Raw genomic sequence first — 18537 nt, forward strand, 5'->3', positions numbered from 1 at the left:
CATATGCCACATGTCTTAGGCTGTTGCAAGACAAACTGGATGCCACTGAAACAGTGAAACTCTAAGATCAGAAAGAAAAATATTCAATAGGGACTTGAATTGGGAGATCTCCTTCTATGAGAATTGTAGCCTGATTTTTAGATGTTAATGTGGCCATGGCCTTTGGAAGCTGGCCAGGCTGTGTGAACCATACATGTTGGCCAGGGGAGGTGGTGCTTCCTGGCGTGAGGAGGTGAATACAAGGAGGAATATGCCAGACCAGGATCCCTACCTTCTCCTCTTTTTCAATAGTGTTTCCACGGGTTCTCATTGCATTAGGATAACAGGATCCCACCAGAGACTGAGCTGTTCCTCCCCACCCAGGGATGAGAAAGAACTGACTCATCCAGGGGGGGAACACCCCGTTGCAGAAATGGTCTGTGGTCCAGGGACCCTAGGGCCTGGTGTTCTCTTTATCATAGTTTGTTGGTCCATGGAAGCATCGGGTCTATTGCTGTGTCCTTTGTCTTCCACACCTTTACCTTATTGGGTGCCTCAGTCGCCAGCCTAAAGATCAGGACTGTTGGTCAGAGTGCTCCTCTGTCATAAATCAGCATGCCGTTCGGTGAGGGCAGAAGTCTGAGCCGCGGGAGACGAAGGTCGACGAAACACGTCCTTCACTCCTTGATGGGAAGGGAAGTTCTAACTGTAACTGGCTGCTCTTGGGTAAGAAAGAGCACAGTATTCATTGACAATAATTGCTGTTCTATTGGGGTGTATCCTTCTATAATTGGACCAAAATCCAAGGGACACTGTTTCCTTTGGCTGTTTTGGCCAGAACGCCCAGCCCGTGGCTTTCAGGGTTACTGAAACATCTGACTCAGATGGCAGCCCCACCTGGGACATTCCAAGGACTTGAATCTGTTTGACCAGCTCTTGTGCCTTCTCAAAGGCAGTCTGTTGTTTGGCTCCCCAGTCCCACTTATGTCCCTACTTAATTAGACAATATAATGGTTGAAGGCATTGTGTTAGACGGGGCATAACTGTTTCCAGTACCCCAGAATTTCCACACAGTCCTGTTCCTCTTTCACATTTTTTGGATAGGTTAGGCTAGTACTTCGTGATGACACAAATCTTATACAACACTATTTAATTTATTGGTTCTCAACAATCATATTTAGGTTACCCACAAAACTTCATGAGACTTCAGACAAAATCAGCCTTCATTCTAAGTTATTATTTTTGCTGATAAATGTATAAGCCCAAGTAAAATAAAGGTGAACACGTGTCTGTTTCAGTTAAACCAACAAGCTTTAACTAGTTTTAATATCAGATATTTTCCCAAATCACTTGATCCTGAGAAGCATTTGGATTGGTTTCTATATTTCTGAAAATTTTAGAACACCCAACCCTTAATTTATATAAGTGCTTAATTCCTTTAAGCCAATTAAACGTAGCTCTTTTTACCAGTCATCGGTACCATCTGAAGATAAAAAAGCACCACACAGATATATGTATGTGAACACACACAGACGTGCACACGGATGCACACAGAGGCTTCATCGCTTCCATAAAAGAAGTGTGCTCTGGTCATGGGACCTTTCCTCCTTCACCTCGATCAGCCAGCCGATGCTACCAGAGTGTAGACATTCGGGCATCTTTTTCTAGTTTCAGTTCCTCCTCTGCCTTTCTAACCCTGGCTTCTGCCTCTAGCTGGTTGTCAGTGGCCAGCTAAACTGCCCATAAGAGGGACCAGCCCATGGCTGTGGCCATAGATTTCCTGCCTGACACAGTGTAGTTCCTCAAACAAGTGCATGACCGACCGCAGCTGGTGTTTTGGGGTCATTCCTGTACTCACATGTAGCAGTCCACATGTATCTAGTACAGAGGCCACCCCTCCCCACCTAGATATAGAAATCCTAGGATTTCCCCCAAAGGTGCCGTTTTCCCCCAAAGCCCATGTCTTTAGTCTGCTGCCTGGCTCGCCAGTGGTTAAACCACAGACCCAAGGAAAAGGACCCGAGAATGACAATCTATGTCTGCAAGTGGAGGGCAGGAAAAGACCGGAGAAATAGGCTGGCACTCCTGTCTGGTAATTAACAGAGTTTTATTCAGGGAAACTTACATAGGACACAAGTCTGGGGCAGCTGCAAGACAAAATCGATTTCTGCATCCACTTGGCAGGTTGGGGGTGAGAGGTAGTCACGGTGCCAGGGGGTGAACACTACCAGGTATGAAAAATTACGTGTTTGACCAGGTCAGGACAACAGCCTGTTCCAGGCAACAGGATGTAGTGGGAGGCAGGGGAAGGGATGCTAATTTATGTCAGAAAGAACATCAGTCCCCATTAGTCTCTAAGTGGGGTTCTCAGTAAGTAATCCTCCCCTTCTGTCCCGGGTTCACCTTGTGGGTCCAGCAGCGGTCATGTTACGGAACAGTCTCTCCTCCACACTTGTCGCTTAAAAAACAAGCAACAATAACATACACAAACATATTCAGCACATATTTTTGTGTCCTGCATTGTGCCAGATGCCTGTCATTTTTGTTAACCCATCTGATAGCCCAAACATGTAGGTTAAGGGCTCTCACTGGTAAACGTATGAAGAGGTAAACTGATTTGCCTAAAGTCCCCAAGCCTGGAATTCTGTGGAGTTGGGCCATGAACCCTGTTTGCTGATTCCCAACCAGTGTTGACTCTTCATAGGGACTATGTATACTCAATTAGAAGTATGTGTAAATGAAAGCTTGCTCGTTTCATTTATTGCCTTCCTCCTGACACAGCTGTCATTTCTCACTAGTTTATAATAGTGGCATGTGGGGTGGTAGCTGTCTTAGTAGCAGTGGGTGCGCCAGCTGCAGCAGGGAGGCAAGATTAGCAACTTGGCTGGATACCCACTGCAGGCCAGCAGTCCGCCCCACACCCTCAGCCCTTCCAGGGGGTCTCAACTTCGACAGAGCCCAGCATAATTAGGACATTTGTCAAGGTGGCTTTCATTATCAAGGAATGTTTAAACTATGTTCAGTGTATTTTATTTATGACGGCAGAGGAGTTCTTTATGTTAAGATTTGCACTGACAATTATTTGATCATTAAAAGGGAGGCAGCGGCATAGTTTGGAACCAGACTTGCACATTCCACCCTGTGCTGCCCTGATTGAGGTCAGTAGATATGGGTAGGAGTGAGAGGAGTGATACCTGCAAAGATGAGCCAGCTCGATAAGAGATGTGAAGGAATAGTACACCGGTTTAAAGTCACAGGCGTTGAGATAGAAGATCTGCTGTGGAACCATATGTGATACATTTGTCTTTTGCATTTGATTGCATGTGGAAATGAGAACATACTCATTTCTGTCTTTGAAGTAAAAGTGGGAACTAAATTAACATGTTTTAGGTTTAAAAAAATACATATTCTCTAAAGGTTTTGTTTTTTTGCATTTATATTTTAGAAAGGATTGTGTCAAGGTTTTTTTGGTCTGCATATATGCGATGAACTATACTGTCGTTTGATACAAAGCAAGCTGAACTTACCTGTGCTATGAGATTGAACAATCAAATAGGTGCATCCAAAGGTGTATTAAAATCCAGGCTGTGTGAAATATTTTTAATAGCTTTTTTCTGTTTTTTTTATACTATTGAAAAAGAACTTGTAAAAATTGTAATGTGTAACAGTTAAAAGTCATTTTAAACACTGAAGAAGTGAAATGTTTGTTTATATCTTAAGGCATATATTCACTTTCTGTTAAAAGAAAATAGATATGCTTTAATGTCTCTGAAGAAAGTTTGCAGTATGGAGTGTATGTGTAAAATTTTGTTCTGAATGAATTGTTTTCTTACCTAATACAAGCAAGTAGTAGGGAAGCCATTAGCTTTGAAACAACGGAACTGTTTTTTGATCTACACACGCATTACGTAGTGTTGATGAAAGAGGAGGAAGGAGACATAGAAAAAAATTCTCTTTCTGCACATGTACTGGGTATTTTGAAAATAATAGGCCTACATCACTTCCTTCTGCTGCTCCCTTTCTATGTGTTTATTCACAAGCACTTGAGTTTGAGCCGCTGGGTAAATGCTTGTGTGTGTAACAGTCTCGCCTTTCTTTGGCCTCCATCCCTTGTGTTTCAGGTGGGCCAGCCATGAGAGGCTACCTCGTGGCCATATTCCTGAGTGCTGTCTTCCTATATTATGTGCTGCATTGCATATTATGGGGAACAAATGTCTACTGGTAAGTTTTATTTTTGCTGTTTAAAAATAACTTCCAAACTCATCTTTCACACAGACACACAGCTGATATTCGAGGGACCTATTAAAATCCCCTGTATTATCTTGAAACTTTTCTAGCTTTCCATTATAAACTGGAGTTTACCATTTTAATACCCTGTACCTTTTCTCTCTAACAGTTTAAAAATTGATATGCAACACCTTTTTATTGACTTTCTGGTGAAGCTGTGGTGTTGACCATGTTTGGGATATATTTTTTATATAATATTTCATGTCCTTGAATTGATGGAGTGATTCTTGGACTTAGTGATAACTGACTTTTAGAACCTAAAATGCTTGGAAAAGAGATTGTTTGATAAAATGTAGATACTAACATATGGCTTCTTTTGTTTAAAAGTATTTGTTGAGCCCAGCCAGTGTGGCTCAGTGGTTGAGCATTGACCCATGCACCAAGAGGTCACCAGTTTGATTCCTAGTCAGGGCACATGCCATGGTTGTGGACCAAATCCTCAGTGGAGGCATGCAGGAGGCGACCAGTCGGTGTTCTCTCTCATCGGTGTTTCTCTCTCTCTCTCGCTCTCCCTTCCTCTCTCTCTCAAATCAATAAAGAAAAAAGTATTTTTTAAGTATTTGGTGAATGATGATATATGTATATTTTGGAACAACTTTGACTTGAAATATCACATATAAAACTTTGAAGAGATAAAGGTAGTTTTATCGCAGAAAGAACTTTTCTAGTAAGATTTTTACCCTTTTTCCCATGGTCAGTCCTTCGTCTAGGAATAAAGTGTTGATGACCTGTAAATCCTGAATGGGTGGTAGCATATGATTATATCAGAATAAATCACGCGACAACTTCCCGTCTTAAACATAAGTTAGCTCTTTTTTGTCAGTGTTTTATTAATAGATCCTAGATCATGTTTCTAGCATGTGCTTACTAGATAAAAATATAAATTGGTACTTCTGTATTTAATGTCATCACTGATGGATTGAAAAATAATTGTAATGCTCCTCATGGAAGGAAGTTAGGCAATCACTGGACAAGACCCAATGTCGGGTGGGTGGGTTTAGCCGTAGGTTTTAGGCCTTTGGACTTAAATATTGATCTAAAGAACTTAGTTTGATTATATACTCCATAAAAATTATACCACAGGAATCTCCCTCCATCTCTGCCACATCCTATCTCTGCTCCATGCTTAGTAATGAAAGGTAAGAACAAAAGAGAAGTTTACTAGATGCTACTTCCTATAAATCCATTGTTGGCCATAGGAGAAATGGTGAGATAATGAAGAGGATTTGAATTCAGCATAGTCTTTTTTTTTTTTTTATCCTCACCCGAGGACATTTTCCCATTTTTTTGTTCAGGTAGAGTGGGAGGGAGAGAGAGGAACAGAGAGAGAGAGAAACATCGATGTGAAAGGAACACATCGAGTGGCTGCCACCCGCATAACCGACCAGGGCCGGGGACAAACTGCAACCGAGGTACGCACCCTTAGCGGGAACTGAACCCGGGTCTCTCAGGACCGCAGGTCGACGCTCTAACCGCTGAGCCAAACCGGCCAGGGCAGCAGTCTTTTTTTTTTTTTTTTTAATGAGTTTTTATTGATTTGAAAGAGAGAGAGACATCGATTTGTTGTTCCACTTATTTATGCATTCATTGGTTGATTCTTTTTTTTTTTCTTGTTAATCCTCTCCCAAGGATACTTTTCCATTGATTTTTATTTTTTACTTTATATATTTTTTTAGAAGTTGAATTTATTTATTTTTTATTTTTATTGTTGAAAGTATTGTGGATGTCCCCCTTTTTTCCCCATTGACCACCCCCTTCCTGCTCCCAACCCCTCCTGCCATCCCCAGTCTAATGTCCTTGTTGATTGGTTGTGCATATATACATATAAGTTCTTTGGTTTATCTCTTCCCATGCCTCCCACCCCCCATCTCTCTGAGGTTTGTCAATCTGTTCCCTACTTCCATGTCTCTGGATCTATTTTGATTGACAGCTTATTTTGTTCATTATGCTCCGCAAATAAGTGAGATCACGTGATACTTGTCTTTTTCTGACTAGCTTATTTCGCTTAGCATAATACTCTCCAGGTCCCTCCATGTCATCTCAAAGGATAAGACATCTCTCTCTCTCACAACTGCATAGTATTCCATTATGTAAATGTACCACAGCTTTTTAAATCTACTCATCTACTGATGGGCACTTAGGCTGTTTCTAGATCTTAGCTATTTTTCCATTGATTTTTATATATAGTAGAAGGAAGGGAGGGAGAGAGAGAGAGAGAAAGAGAGAGAGAGAGAGAGAGAGAAATTGATGTGAGAGACATATCAACTGGCTTCCTCCTGGAGGACCCCAACCAGGGCCAGGGATCAAACCTGAAACTCAGGTAAGGCCCTTGAGCAGGAATCAAACCCATGACCCTTCATACCAAGGGCTGAAGCTCTAACAGCTGAGTCAAACCAGCCAGGGCATCAATGTTTGATTCTTATATGTGTCCTGGCTGGTGATTGTACCCAAAACCTTGGCATATCTGGACAATACTCTAACCAACTGAGATACCCGGCAAGAGACAGCAGTCTTTTGTCATCAGGATTTGAGGAATGTTCATGTCACTCTTGAGCTGACACATTACTCCAGCCACAGAAATTACCGCAGGAAATTACCTCAAATGGGTGTTGCTGTGAACTTGCTTCCTTAAAAACTATGTATTAAGACTGTGGCTAGGGGGTGGGGGAGGGGCCAGTGTGGCCTCTGCTCTGCCCAGGTCCTGTGGAGACCACCAGCATGGTGCAGATCTTGACCTCGGAACATGTTTTTGACACCCTCCCCCACCTTGGGATACTGTTACAACAGCTGCAATGAAGAAATATGTAGACCCTATGAATCTAAGAGTGGCTGGAGTTGATGTATTGGACAAACACATAGATCTTTCTGGAAAGTTGCACAACCATAGCCTTCCCAGCACAGAATGGGGACTACCTTTCATTGTGAAACCTCTTATTGGTGCAGCAGGAACCAAAACATTTGTACGAGAACATTCTGCAGTTGATCCTGTAGAGAAAACAAAGGAACCTAGACTCACTCATATTTTATTTGCAAAAATTGTTTCAGTAGATGGGAGACTGCTATTCAAACTGCATCCTCAGGACCTAGAAAGAAATGTTTTGACTCAAGAGACCTAATTACTGTGAAAGGAGTCAGTAGTTATCAAACGGCCGATGGCAGGTGCGATATCTTTAGACGCTAGTCGTGGTGGAGAAGCAATGAAATGGGTAATACAGAAATCCAATGCTGAGATGGAAGAACAGCCTTTGTGGAGAGATGCTGGAACTCGGACACGACACCCAGGCCCTGGTTCTCTACTAGCTGGCATTGTACTTACTTGTTCTTTAAAAAATACAACTGGCTGGTGTGGCTCAGTGGTTGAGCGTAGACCCATGTACCAAGAAGTCGCCAGTTCGATTCCTGGTCAGGGCACATGCCCAGGTTGTGGGCCAAATCCCCAGTAGGGGGGATGCAGGAGGCGGCCAATCAATGTTTTCTCTCATCTATGCTTCTATCTCTCTCTCCCTCTCTCTCTAAAAAATTAATAAAGAAAATATTTTTTAAATTCAACTACATTTTAGGTAGAATTTTTTAAAAAAATAAACAAGAAAGGCTATGTGACTTGATCAAAACAAAGAGGTACAGGGTTTCTAAATAAAAGGGAACATCTGAAATTATTTGTGTAGTTTGAAATGACTGCCTGGGTTTGAGGATTCCAGTCATTATGTAAAAATTTAACATTTTGAAAAGTACTTGGAAATTGGTGTTAGCATATTAAATCTCCTTCAGGTAGAATTTTAAACCTTGTCATGCATGGGAACTCTGCCTGGCTTTGGACCAACCCAAGGACACAGCAGAGCCACCTTTCACTAGATGCAATTGCCCAGCTGCGGAGAACTTCAAGAGGGAAATCACTTTAAAAGGAGAAATTGTATAGTGTGAAAAGCTATTTCACTTTGTATAAAATAACATGCTTTGCTATAAACCACCATTAAAAACCATAGTGTTTTAATTTGGTACTTAAATGACATTTTCAGAGTGAAAATTATCACTCAAGTACTAGATCACTCCAACAAACATATGATTTTATTATATTCAAAGAGTACTGTACTGATTTGCCAAAGTTTTGTATCTTAGTGAAGGTATTACCCTCCTTGGATTTGTACTTTGTGACTTCATGCTGTATCGGGGGCTGGTTGTTACCTGAGAAAAGTCATTACCAGAAGTTTGCATCACTCTAAATTTAAACAGAAGAGCAGCTGTTCACAGTTTTTACTATTTCCCATTTGCCTAACCTATAAATTGCCAAGTTTCAGAATCACAGCTCTGTTATTGCTAAAGCATGATATGCCAGGTTATTTGAATATAATAACTTTTTCTGGTCCACGGGCCGACGCTCTAACAGCTGAGCCAAACGGCCAGGGCAGAATATAACAACTTTTTGAAGTAATGGTGACCACAAGACATTGTTCTTGCATGAAGAGCTACACATCTTTTGAAAATACTCAAATGATGTCTTGATCTGAGGCACAAATCCCAGGCTTTTTAATAAAAGGGTGCCACCGAGGGCGTGGGGGCGATGAAGAAGAAAAGAACAGGGAGGAAAAAAGCATTGACCTAAACTAACCACCACTTGAATTGCTTTGTGGCTTTTATTTATGGGAAATTTTTATTTTGGGTGCCAAAGAGCAGCTGCACCCTGAAAAACAATCCAGTAAAAGTATTCTGTTTCATCTTTTGTATCAATTATTAACTAGTAAAAATATCTTTGATTCTGGTCGTTGTTGCTTACAGAATATTTTTGTTAAGAGGTGATTAGCTCTTGCTTTTATTTCACAGTGCTTAATGAGAGACCCTTCCAGTCAGGTTTCCTATAAAAGAAACAGGTAATATATGTACATAAACACAGAAATAGTTTAGAAACTACTTAAAAATTAGTGTTTTTCTACTTAAAATATTGTTTACCTTAAGATGTTTTAGGGCATTTTAAAAGCAAGTGAAATTCAATAAGGTTTTTAAAAATTATTTTTCGTAACCAGAGATGGCTTTTACAATTGAAATAACATTTCAGCTAACCAAACATTGCTAATTATTGATAATTTAATAAAAAGTTGCCTTGTATAATTTCCATAAATTATACTTGTTCTGAAAAAGGTGTAATGAATGCCCTGATAAGATTTCTTACACACACACACACACACACACACACACACACTAAGGAGGACGGTTGTCTATTTTTAAAGCCACTTCAAGTTTGTCTTCACAATCTAAAATAGTTTGGTTTATATTTCCTAACAGCCTTAGAAATCAAGTAATATACTTCACTTTGTCCTCTAAATATAGTTTTTATGACCTGATGTGTTGGTCTACCATATTAATGTATTTTCCTTACATAGAAATTGAGGAATTCTTGCCGTTTGTGGTATTCACAAAAGATGGTTTCTCTGCATAAGGATATCACTAGCCCCAGAGTTCAGGAACCTCACCCTTCTAACTACAAGGACTTGTTATTGCCTCAAAATTGAAAATTGAGTCTATTCATGATGCATTTGGACTGTTATTTCAGTTTGAATCCTGTACATTAGAGAAGAAAATTGATTAGTTTTCTGTTTAGATTAGTTGTTCACATAAAAGATTACCCTTACTACGTGTTCCTTTTTGCTCTGCCTTCCCCAACACCCCTTCAAACGTGGACACACGCTCCATTCAGGAGACACACAGGTTGACCTTGCCACCAACCGAGGGGAGTCAGGTCTGACTGCAAGCAGCGTGACTTGTGGAGTCACTGTCACAAAACACGCTGAGAGCAGCCTGCTCAGGCCGCTGTTTCCCTGGTGTTTGCTGCTCATTGGTGTCCCCAGACGTGGCCTGGAGGACCTAGACGGCCATGTGCACTTGGGCCCAGCTGGGTTTCTCGGGCTTTGGGGGACTTCTGAAAGCCAGCCAGGTTGTGGCTTCCGCAGGGCAGCGGTGCTCCCCTTGGGCTGCCTGCCCTGCTTTCTGACGGCCACTTCTGTCTTGCAGGGTGCCGCCCGTGGAAATGAGACGCCGGAACAAGATCCAGCCCTGCGCGTCCGCACCAGCCTTCGCCGCTCTGCTGAGGTACACCCCTGCAGGAACGCGCGCGTGTTCCCGACGCGTGCCCCACTTCCTCCCGGTTTGCTGCTCGCCACAAACCTTGGCGCTGCGCAGTGCACGGCCTGCGTTTGAGCAACAGGTTGAATATCCTGGCTCTCCAGTCAGAGCCCTGCATGTATTTTAAAAGGCGTCGAAGAACTCAATCAGACCGGTGTCCTTTTCGCGCAGGAGAGAGTAGAGAGGTCTCTTTGTGTTTGATCACAAAACAATGAACTGCGTTTTGGGGCTTTAGCCCCCTTGTGTGCCCATGTTATTTTCCATCCTTATTCTGTGGCTGCTGCTCCCTCATCTCGAAGTTAAACTTTACAGTGAGAAATGTCTGCTGACTTTAAACTATATATCCATCTTTATCAAATGCAAATAATGCTTGTCAGGACTTGTAGAGAATTTATTCTTCCATCTACAAATATTTGTTTTCCTCTGTTACCTCAACTTTAATAGGCTAGGCAAAACGATTCTAGATAAAGAGGAATAAATGACAGTCTAGTCTGGGCATGTTTAATTGCATAAAACAGGTACACTGTGTGTGTGTGTGTGTGTGTGTGTGTGTGTGTGTGTGTTAGCATGTTATCCATTCAGATCAAAAATCACATTTTCTATTTTTATTTTGTTTTATTATTTCACCTTTCCATTACTGGTTCTTTACCTTTTGGGGGCTACAGATCACCTTAAAGTCCACCAACTCTCTGGAAACTTGCAGACACATGAACTATTTCTGCATACATTTAATTCACTACTGCTTGTAGTCTCTCCATGGGGGTGTGTCTATTAGGGCCATGAAAGACTCGAACAGAGATCTTACACTTTTTTTACTATGATCTATTATAAGAAATACGTTTTACTTTGTAACTTAGTATACATGCATATTTATAATACGAAAAGAAAGAATTTTTACCCTTCTTTCTCCAGATGCCCTGTAGTTTGTTTTATTCACTTAAAAATATATGTCGAGCCCTGGCCGGTTTGGCTCAGTGGTTAGAGCGTCGGCCTGCGGTCCTGAGAGACCCGGGTTCGGTTCCTGCTAAGGGCACGTACTTCGGTTACAGTTTGTCCTCGGCCACGATTGGGTTGTGCTTCACACCTTAGAGTTAAGCTTGTGTGTGGATTCCAGCTTTGTCAGATATGGATCCCTGAGCCCAGATAATACTGTATAGTTACTTCACTTCTCAGAGCTTCAGTTTGTCTAAATGGATTAACAGACTTGACCTACCTTTCCAGGCTTTTATAGGTGTAACAATAGCAAAAATTAATGTAATGTGATATATTATAATAGAATAGAATACACAGTAATATAATACAATGTAATATACAATGTATTGTGTAATTATTACGGATAAGGCTGATATTTACTGAGCCTCTACTGTGTGTGAGACATGGCACTAAACTATTATTTCATTTAGAAATAAAATGTAAGCCATCTAGCACAAGGTTTGACCAGCAATAGACATTAATCATTGGTCATCATCATCTTCACTCCACCAACTCCAAAGAACAGACTCCTTTATTGCCTTGCTCTCGGGGTGCAAAGTCCTCTGTGGTTCTCTTTCCCAAGCTGGGAAGATCTTGAGTCTCCTCTCAATCTTGAGTCAGGTGACTTGACACTTCATCCTCTCAGAGCAAACCCTGAACTAGGGCATCAGTCCTGGTATACATATGACCTTTCAAGATTGGCTGGACCTCCGAGGCTGCTATCACTTCAACAACTGAATCTGGGAAACACTTCATGTCAAAAGCAGGAAGGGCTGGTGTCTCACCTGTTTCCTTAGTCTGAATATATGTGAGGTTTTGGCTCAGCTCTGAAAAATGTTAGTGGCTGGCGAGTGGCAAAGCCAGGATGACACTGAAGCTGGTTCACCCCTACTCAACTGCTGCTCCTTTCCATTCTGTCATGTGGCCTCCGAACCCTAGGGGCACTCTGATCTCCACCTGCAGGTTTTAGACTAAGGACAAAGGAGATAAGTCTGGAAAGTCGGGACGCTGTCTGAAATTGGGGAAGGATTAGCCTGATTTGCTCTGTAGCATTCAGTCCTTTTGGTAGGTAAAAATAGCATTTTAATATTAGCATTACCAGTTCCTTCTCTTTAATTAAAAAAAATATCTTCTATTTTTCTATTAGATAATGGTTGCATATAGGATTAGTTTGGAGTTGGAATTCATTGAATCATTTCTTAAAAAGCTGCTGTCTGCCTGCTCGGTGCCAGGCACTGAAAGTGAGAAAAACCAGAGGCACCCAGACCCTCATCGAACTTTCTCTCACGTCTGACATAGCACCTGAGCAGGGGGTACCTTCAGGACAGACAGACAATAAGAAGACAGATGCCCATGGTTCTTGTTCTTCAGTAACTTAATGACATCAGGAGTTTATGTCTAGCTACATCTAATTTTAATGTATATTTTATTTTCACAGCTGACCCTTCCTATATATGGTGCCTTTATATTTGAGAGTGGTTTAGCATCAGTCTTTATTTTCCCTCATTAGTGCCTTTGTTTCTTCCTGTATATGGCTAACATTTTTTACGTGTTGGTTGGTTTTAAAAATCTGTTCCCTCCATGCCACTTCCCCTTAGTAAAAAGCAGTTACACAGTTTGGGTTCCACCACCTGGAAAGTGTTTTTATTCTGGTCCTGTGGTTCCATTGGGTATCCCATTCTATGTAACATTTAAATACCATTTAAGGTGATTTTAAATAATTTAAAAAATAATTATACAGCCCTGGCCAGTTTGGCTCAGCGGTTGGAGCGTCGGCCTGCAGTCCAGAGAGACCCAGGTTCAGTTCCCCCGCTAAGGGCACGTACCTCGGTTGCGTTTGTCCCCGGCCCTGGTTGGGTCGTGTGAGTGGCAGCCCCTCGATGTGTCCCTTTCATGTCGATGTTTCTCTCTCTCTCCCCCTCCCACTCTATCTGAACAAAGTATCAAAAAATGCAAAAAAAAAAATGTCCTCAGGTGAGGACTAAAAAAAATTAATAAAAAAATAATTATACATTCATGTAGTCAATGTAACAGTGTGACTGATAAGCTACAGTTATTTTCAGTTGTGACCTTAAAAGCCTACAAGCGTTATGTGCATTTGGGAAAGTCGTTCTCTGTCTTTCTCTTTCAGGTCTCACCAGTTTCACCCTTTCCTTTGTGCTGCTGATTTTAAAAAGCTCGCTTCCTTGTATGGTAGTGACAAGTTTGAGTTGCCCTATGGGATGAGAACATCAGGTCTGTAATATTGTTTTGCCCCGACCTATTAAACGAGTGGTGTTTGATGTGAAGCATATGTTTAGGTATATTCAAGGCCCTTTAATCTTTCTACGTCATAATGATTCCTAAAGAATGATTTGGGGATGGGAAGAATGGAATCAATTTTAATATAGAACTCCTTTTGAGGTAGTATAGAATAAAATAATAAAATAATAAAAAACATTTTGTTGTTGTTGTTAAGACACTGTTTTTTACTTTTGTTTTGCCACCATATTGTTACTGAGTCCTGATGCCTTACCGTATTCCAACTTAGAATCAGCAGGTTAACCCTGTGTTAACTTCCTCCTGAGCTCCCATTTCAAACCTCTGCCTATTAGTTCTATTTTATTTCATCAGCAAGCTCTAGCTCCTTGACCAATTTCTTAAATTTAACAAGTGGATATTTTGTTTTTGCTAAATTTAGAGAGAAATATTCATTCGGTCCACTAATGAGGAAACACTTTTCTCTGCTTGACACCTGATTGGACTTACACCATGACATTCTCAGTTTCTGAGAGACTCTAAAAGCCCAGCGGGTGGCACATCCACAGTTTTCTGAGTTAGATTTTGCTTATTTAACTGATTGTGTGTGTGTGTGTGTATTTTAAAAATATATTGCAGAGCCCTGGCTAGTTTGGCTCAGAGGTTAGAGTGTCAGCCCACAGTAATACTATATACTATATCTATATCTATATCTATATCGATATCTATATCTATATCTATATCTATATGCATATATATACACACTATATTATATATAGATTTGTTCCTGTTTTTAATATATATATTGCAGAGAATTTGGTACTTCAGAGGTTAAACTTGCTGCATATTGATTTCTATACTATGTCGGTTTCAGAATCATCTGATATTGCTAATTTTGAGATATTTTTTTTTCTTTATTGATTTTAGAGAGAGAGGAAGGGAGAGGGAGAGAGAGAAACATGGATGAGAGGGAACATCAATTGGCTGCCTTCTGCATGCTACCCTCCCCTCCCCCCCGGGGATTTGGCCCACAACCTGAGCATGTTCCCTGACCAGGAATCAAACTGGTGACCTCTTGGTGCATGGGTGATGCTCAACCACTGAGCCACACCAGCCAGGCTGGGGTTACTTTTTAATTATCATTTTCCCACTTAGCTTCTTATTTTTCTAGGGTTTTTGAAATGTGTCCTTAGAGCATTTACCATTTTGAGTGTTCCTATTAAGTAGTGCTGGCTAAATGCAGTTTTATCATGAACCTTCATCACAGAAGAAATGAAACGTAGCCACACCAGTTGAAAACGGCTTTGGGGAAAGGAAGGGGTCAAGTGGTCATTGTGTCCCGGAGAAGCCATGATCCCTTTCATTCACTGCACTCCATTTGTTTTCCAGCGGAATATTTTCGACTTGCTCTTTCAAAACTGCAGAGCTGTGACCTCTTTGATGAGTTCGACAAGTGAGTTCATTTCCTTGCTTCTGTTTGACTATTAGTTCTAGCTGAAGTGGTTCAGCATATGCACTCCAATGTAACATGCCGTCGCTCAGGAAAATTCCACAGCATTTGTACATAACGAAAACATTTCTAGGACACTTGAAATAAACACACTACACAATTACTTTAGAAGCTGAGTAATTGGTTGGCTGATAAGTTTGCAGAAAGTCTTATGATGGGTGATGCTAGTGCAGTCAGGACATTTTTAACCCACGTTCCCCTTTTCTAATTCTCACCCCCTTAATCAGCTCAGTTTCCCTCCACGGGCTGTTCCCCACGCCTTCCTGTACATCTGAACTGCTGGTAAGAATTCTATCTGTTTCATTTGAACAGAAGCAACTTTCTTCCTTCTATTCAGAATTATATTTGAGGGAAGCAAACAGCTTGCTTTGAGACATACTTTCTGACCACACATGGTCATTTGTCTTTTAGAAAAATTTGATGTCCAATTCACCCCCTAGGAATGGAATTGCCAATCGAATTAGCAGGTAGACTCATTTCACAGAGGTAAACTCATTTCACACAGTTTTAAGTTACACTGCAGAGTCTGGGCAGTGGTCCGGGACGGGCAGTGCGCAGCTCTGACCGCCATTACAAAGGACAATGCAGAATTTCCCTTCTGCTCGAGAGAACAGAGGCACTGTTTGGGAGGTGGTGCAGAAATGGGTTAGGAGACAGGTGTGTGAAAATGAAGATAGAGCTTATGTAACAGAGTGGGAAGAACAGTGCTAGATGTTGTCTGGGTTCATCTCATTTTTCTCTGTTGTGGGCCCAGAATATTGATGTGTGGATTATATTATATATGTTGGTTCATTTCAGTATGCACTTGTTATCATTTAAAACTATGCCATCCACCTATCTCAGTTTGTTTTTGACTGCGTATCAACCACATATATTTTTCTACCCTGAAGTTTATATAGCTCTCATCTGTAGAAGGTTTTGTGCAGACCTGCGGCATCTGTCTGTGCTCTATGTCAGTTCTCTCTAATTTTTATGACCACCCTGCAAAATGTGCTTGATGATCTCCATTTTTCAACTGGAGAAACTGAGGCAAGGGTAACATACAGAGTTTGTTACAGCTGGTCAGTGCCAGAGCCAGGATGTGACGTAGATGTGCCTGGATTTCTGACTGAAGAGTGATAATGGTTATACCTCAAATGTTTGCAGCAAGCATCTGCAAATATTTGACAAGATTCTTGGCCCTGTAAATGGGAGCTACTCTCAGGTTACTTGAGAGTATGTGACTGAAAGTTTTTTTATTGCGTTGTTTTTCTTTTAGAACTAGACTGTGCTTTCTTTAGTTGCTTTTAGAACTGCTTCTGGCACAGTTGTTCATTGTTTGTGCACCTGGCCAAGCTGTTTCCTTTCTTCTTGCTGACTTGATCTTGTTGTTCCCTACCCTTCCCCCCTTTGTCACTGAGAGTGCCTCCTCCTTGTACTATCAACTCATGTCAGGTTCTTAGTATTGGGAGGGAGGTGGGTATGGCTGGTGAGGAGAGATTGAAAATCATGCTGACTGCACAAGAGTCCTTCAGTCTGAAGTTGTTAAGAGACCAAGGGTGAACAAATGCAGCCAGAGACTCCAGGTGGAGCGCGTGGAGAACATCCTTGTAGGATCCCCACAGAGGGGGCACAGCCATGCACTCAGACACTTGGCATTGCTCAGCCCCTTGTCTGACATGTGCACACCTGCTCCCTAGAGACTTCGAAACAGTGTTTTGAAATTAAATAACGTTGACTGAGTTAAGAAACGTCCAAACCTGTAGAGAATTTTTATGAGTTTATTTAAGACAAGCTGACAACATGTGCTGGGGAGCAAGGTCTCAACAGGTCCGGAGAAGGGCACTTCTGCAGCTTAGTCTATGCATCAGTCAAAGGGGATCCGCTCTGGCTCAGTTGCTTAGAGAGTCAGCCCAATGGGTCGAGAGTGTGGGTTTACTCCCCAGCAGGGCACATACAAGAGTCGATCAGTGACTGCATCGCAGAGCAGAACAACGGGTTGATCTTTCTCTCTCCCTCCTTCCCTCTCCCTCCCTTTCTCTGCCTCCCTCCCTCTTCCTCTTTCTAAAAAAAAAAAAAAAAAAAAATCAATTAAAAAAAAAGAATCAAAGGAGATCTAAGGAAAGTACAAGAAATCCATTTGCAGTAGGTTATGGGGGCAGAAGAAAGCAAAGCAGAGAAATCTCTAGAATTGGATAAGTGGCAAAATGGAGAAACACATGCCTTTACACTGGTGGGTGCAGGGTAGTTAATAATGAACATTCACAGCACACAGATGGTGTGCCAGAACAAGATAACAAGGAGGGGCCCTGTGGTCTCAGCTCTGGTGCCTGTGGTTGTGCCTTGAGGGGTAAGAAAATTACTCGGACAGTCCAAAGATATGTTATCCTAGATGCATAAGATCCGTGCACAGAGTTCACTTGAGGTGAGGGTTGACCTTTGCTAAGGAAGTCGTAGGCCTGGGACATGACTACCTGTTGTGACCTGCCTTGTTAGGAATTTGTGGTCAGACCATCCCGTATGGTTAGTTTTGGTCACTGGACTTGTCAGACCTGCCATGTAGCCCCCTGAGCCTGTCAGGTTTATTGCAGGGCCCCTTTTTCGTCCACAATAAGAATATACCTGTGACACTATTATCTGCTCTTTGCGCGTTAACTTTTGGGAGGGGTTCATATGTAATAATTTTACCTGTATTTTAAGTAAGTCATTCAGTGGTAGTCTGGACCCACTGTACAGCACGATGCACAGCAGGCCAGCCTATGCCTGAGCAATACATTTCAGATGTATTCCAGCAGGGCAGATGTGTTAACCTGCCCACTGCTGCCCGAGGCAATTCAGGTTGTCCCCTGAGTGACCTGTGTCTACCATTTCTCCTCATCCCGGGAAACGGCTCTGGCAGGAAGAGGTCTGCAGCAGTCTTTCTCAGGCAGAGGGTTTGGGCTGCGCTGCGTGGGAGAGTCCGCCCCCACGCCCTGCGGGGACTCGGAAGCTGGCCCTCGTGTCTGAGGAGAAAGCCTTGTGGGCATGGGGATCGCTCACTCTTTGTCGAGGGTCTGTAGGTCAGAGAGGGAGGAGAGGTGAGGTCCGGCTTCCTTTGGCTGCGATTCTCCCTCTGTCCTCTTCGCCCCTTCCAGAAAGGTTCAGACGTTTTGTTGTTTCAAATCTGAATCCTTTATGGTCCTACCAGATATAGTCCTAGTTCTGTTTAGTTGTCTTGTTCCGCATGCACGATGCCCTCAGTTGTGGTAGGTTCCTCTGGGAACGGGAACACTCCAAAGGCCAGTGGTCGTTACAAGTTAGAAGTTTTCTTCTTTCTCACAGTTACTGCGGAAATAAAGTTGGTAGGTGAGAATTCCAGGGCCAGCATCAGGGACCAAGGCTGCTCCACTGTGACTCTGAATTTCTCTCCACACCGCTTCCCCTTTATGCACTCTGGCGGCTGGACTTCCAGTTATCAC

The 18537-nt window shown here is 42.1% G+C and overlaps 1 protein-coding gene across 12 annotated transcripts in view; it reads left to right on the top strand.

Moving 5' to 3' along the window:
* Window positions 1-18537, top strand: part of ST3GAL6 (ST3 beta-galactoside alpha-2,3-sialyltransferase 6) — a 62754-nt gene that overhangs the window by 24988 nt on the left and 19229 nt on the right. For 11 of the 12 annotated variants that reach the window (XM_036243475.1, XM_036243474.1, XM_036243470.1 and 8 more), the window contains 4 exons: window positions 4101-4200; window positions 10270-10347; window positions 13484-13587; window positions 14980-15043. In XM_036243475.1, the coding sequence (XP_036099368.1) occupies window positions 4112-4200; window positions 10270-10347; window positions 13484-13587; window positions 14980-15043 (335 nt within the window). In that variant the 5' untranslated portion in view covers window positions 4101-4111. The remainder of the gene's footprint in view (window positions 1-4100; window positions 4201-10269; window positions 10348-13483; window positions 13588-14979; window positions 15044-18537) is intronic. The other variant, XM_036243481.1, reaches the window with a different exon arrangement.

This window comes from Molossus molossus, unplaced genomic scaffold (assembly GCF_014108415.1).
Source record: "Molossus molossus isolate mMolMol1 unplaced genomic scaffold, mMolMol1.p scaffold_m16_p_5, whole genome shotgun sequence".
Taxonomy (NCBI): domain Eukaryota; kingdom Metazoa; phylum Chordata; class Mammalia; order Chiroptera; family Molossidae; genus Molossus; species Molossus molossus.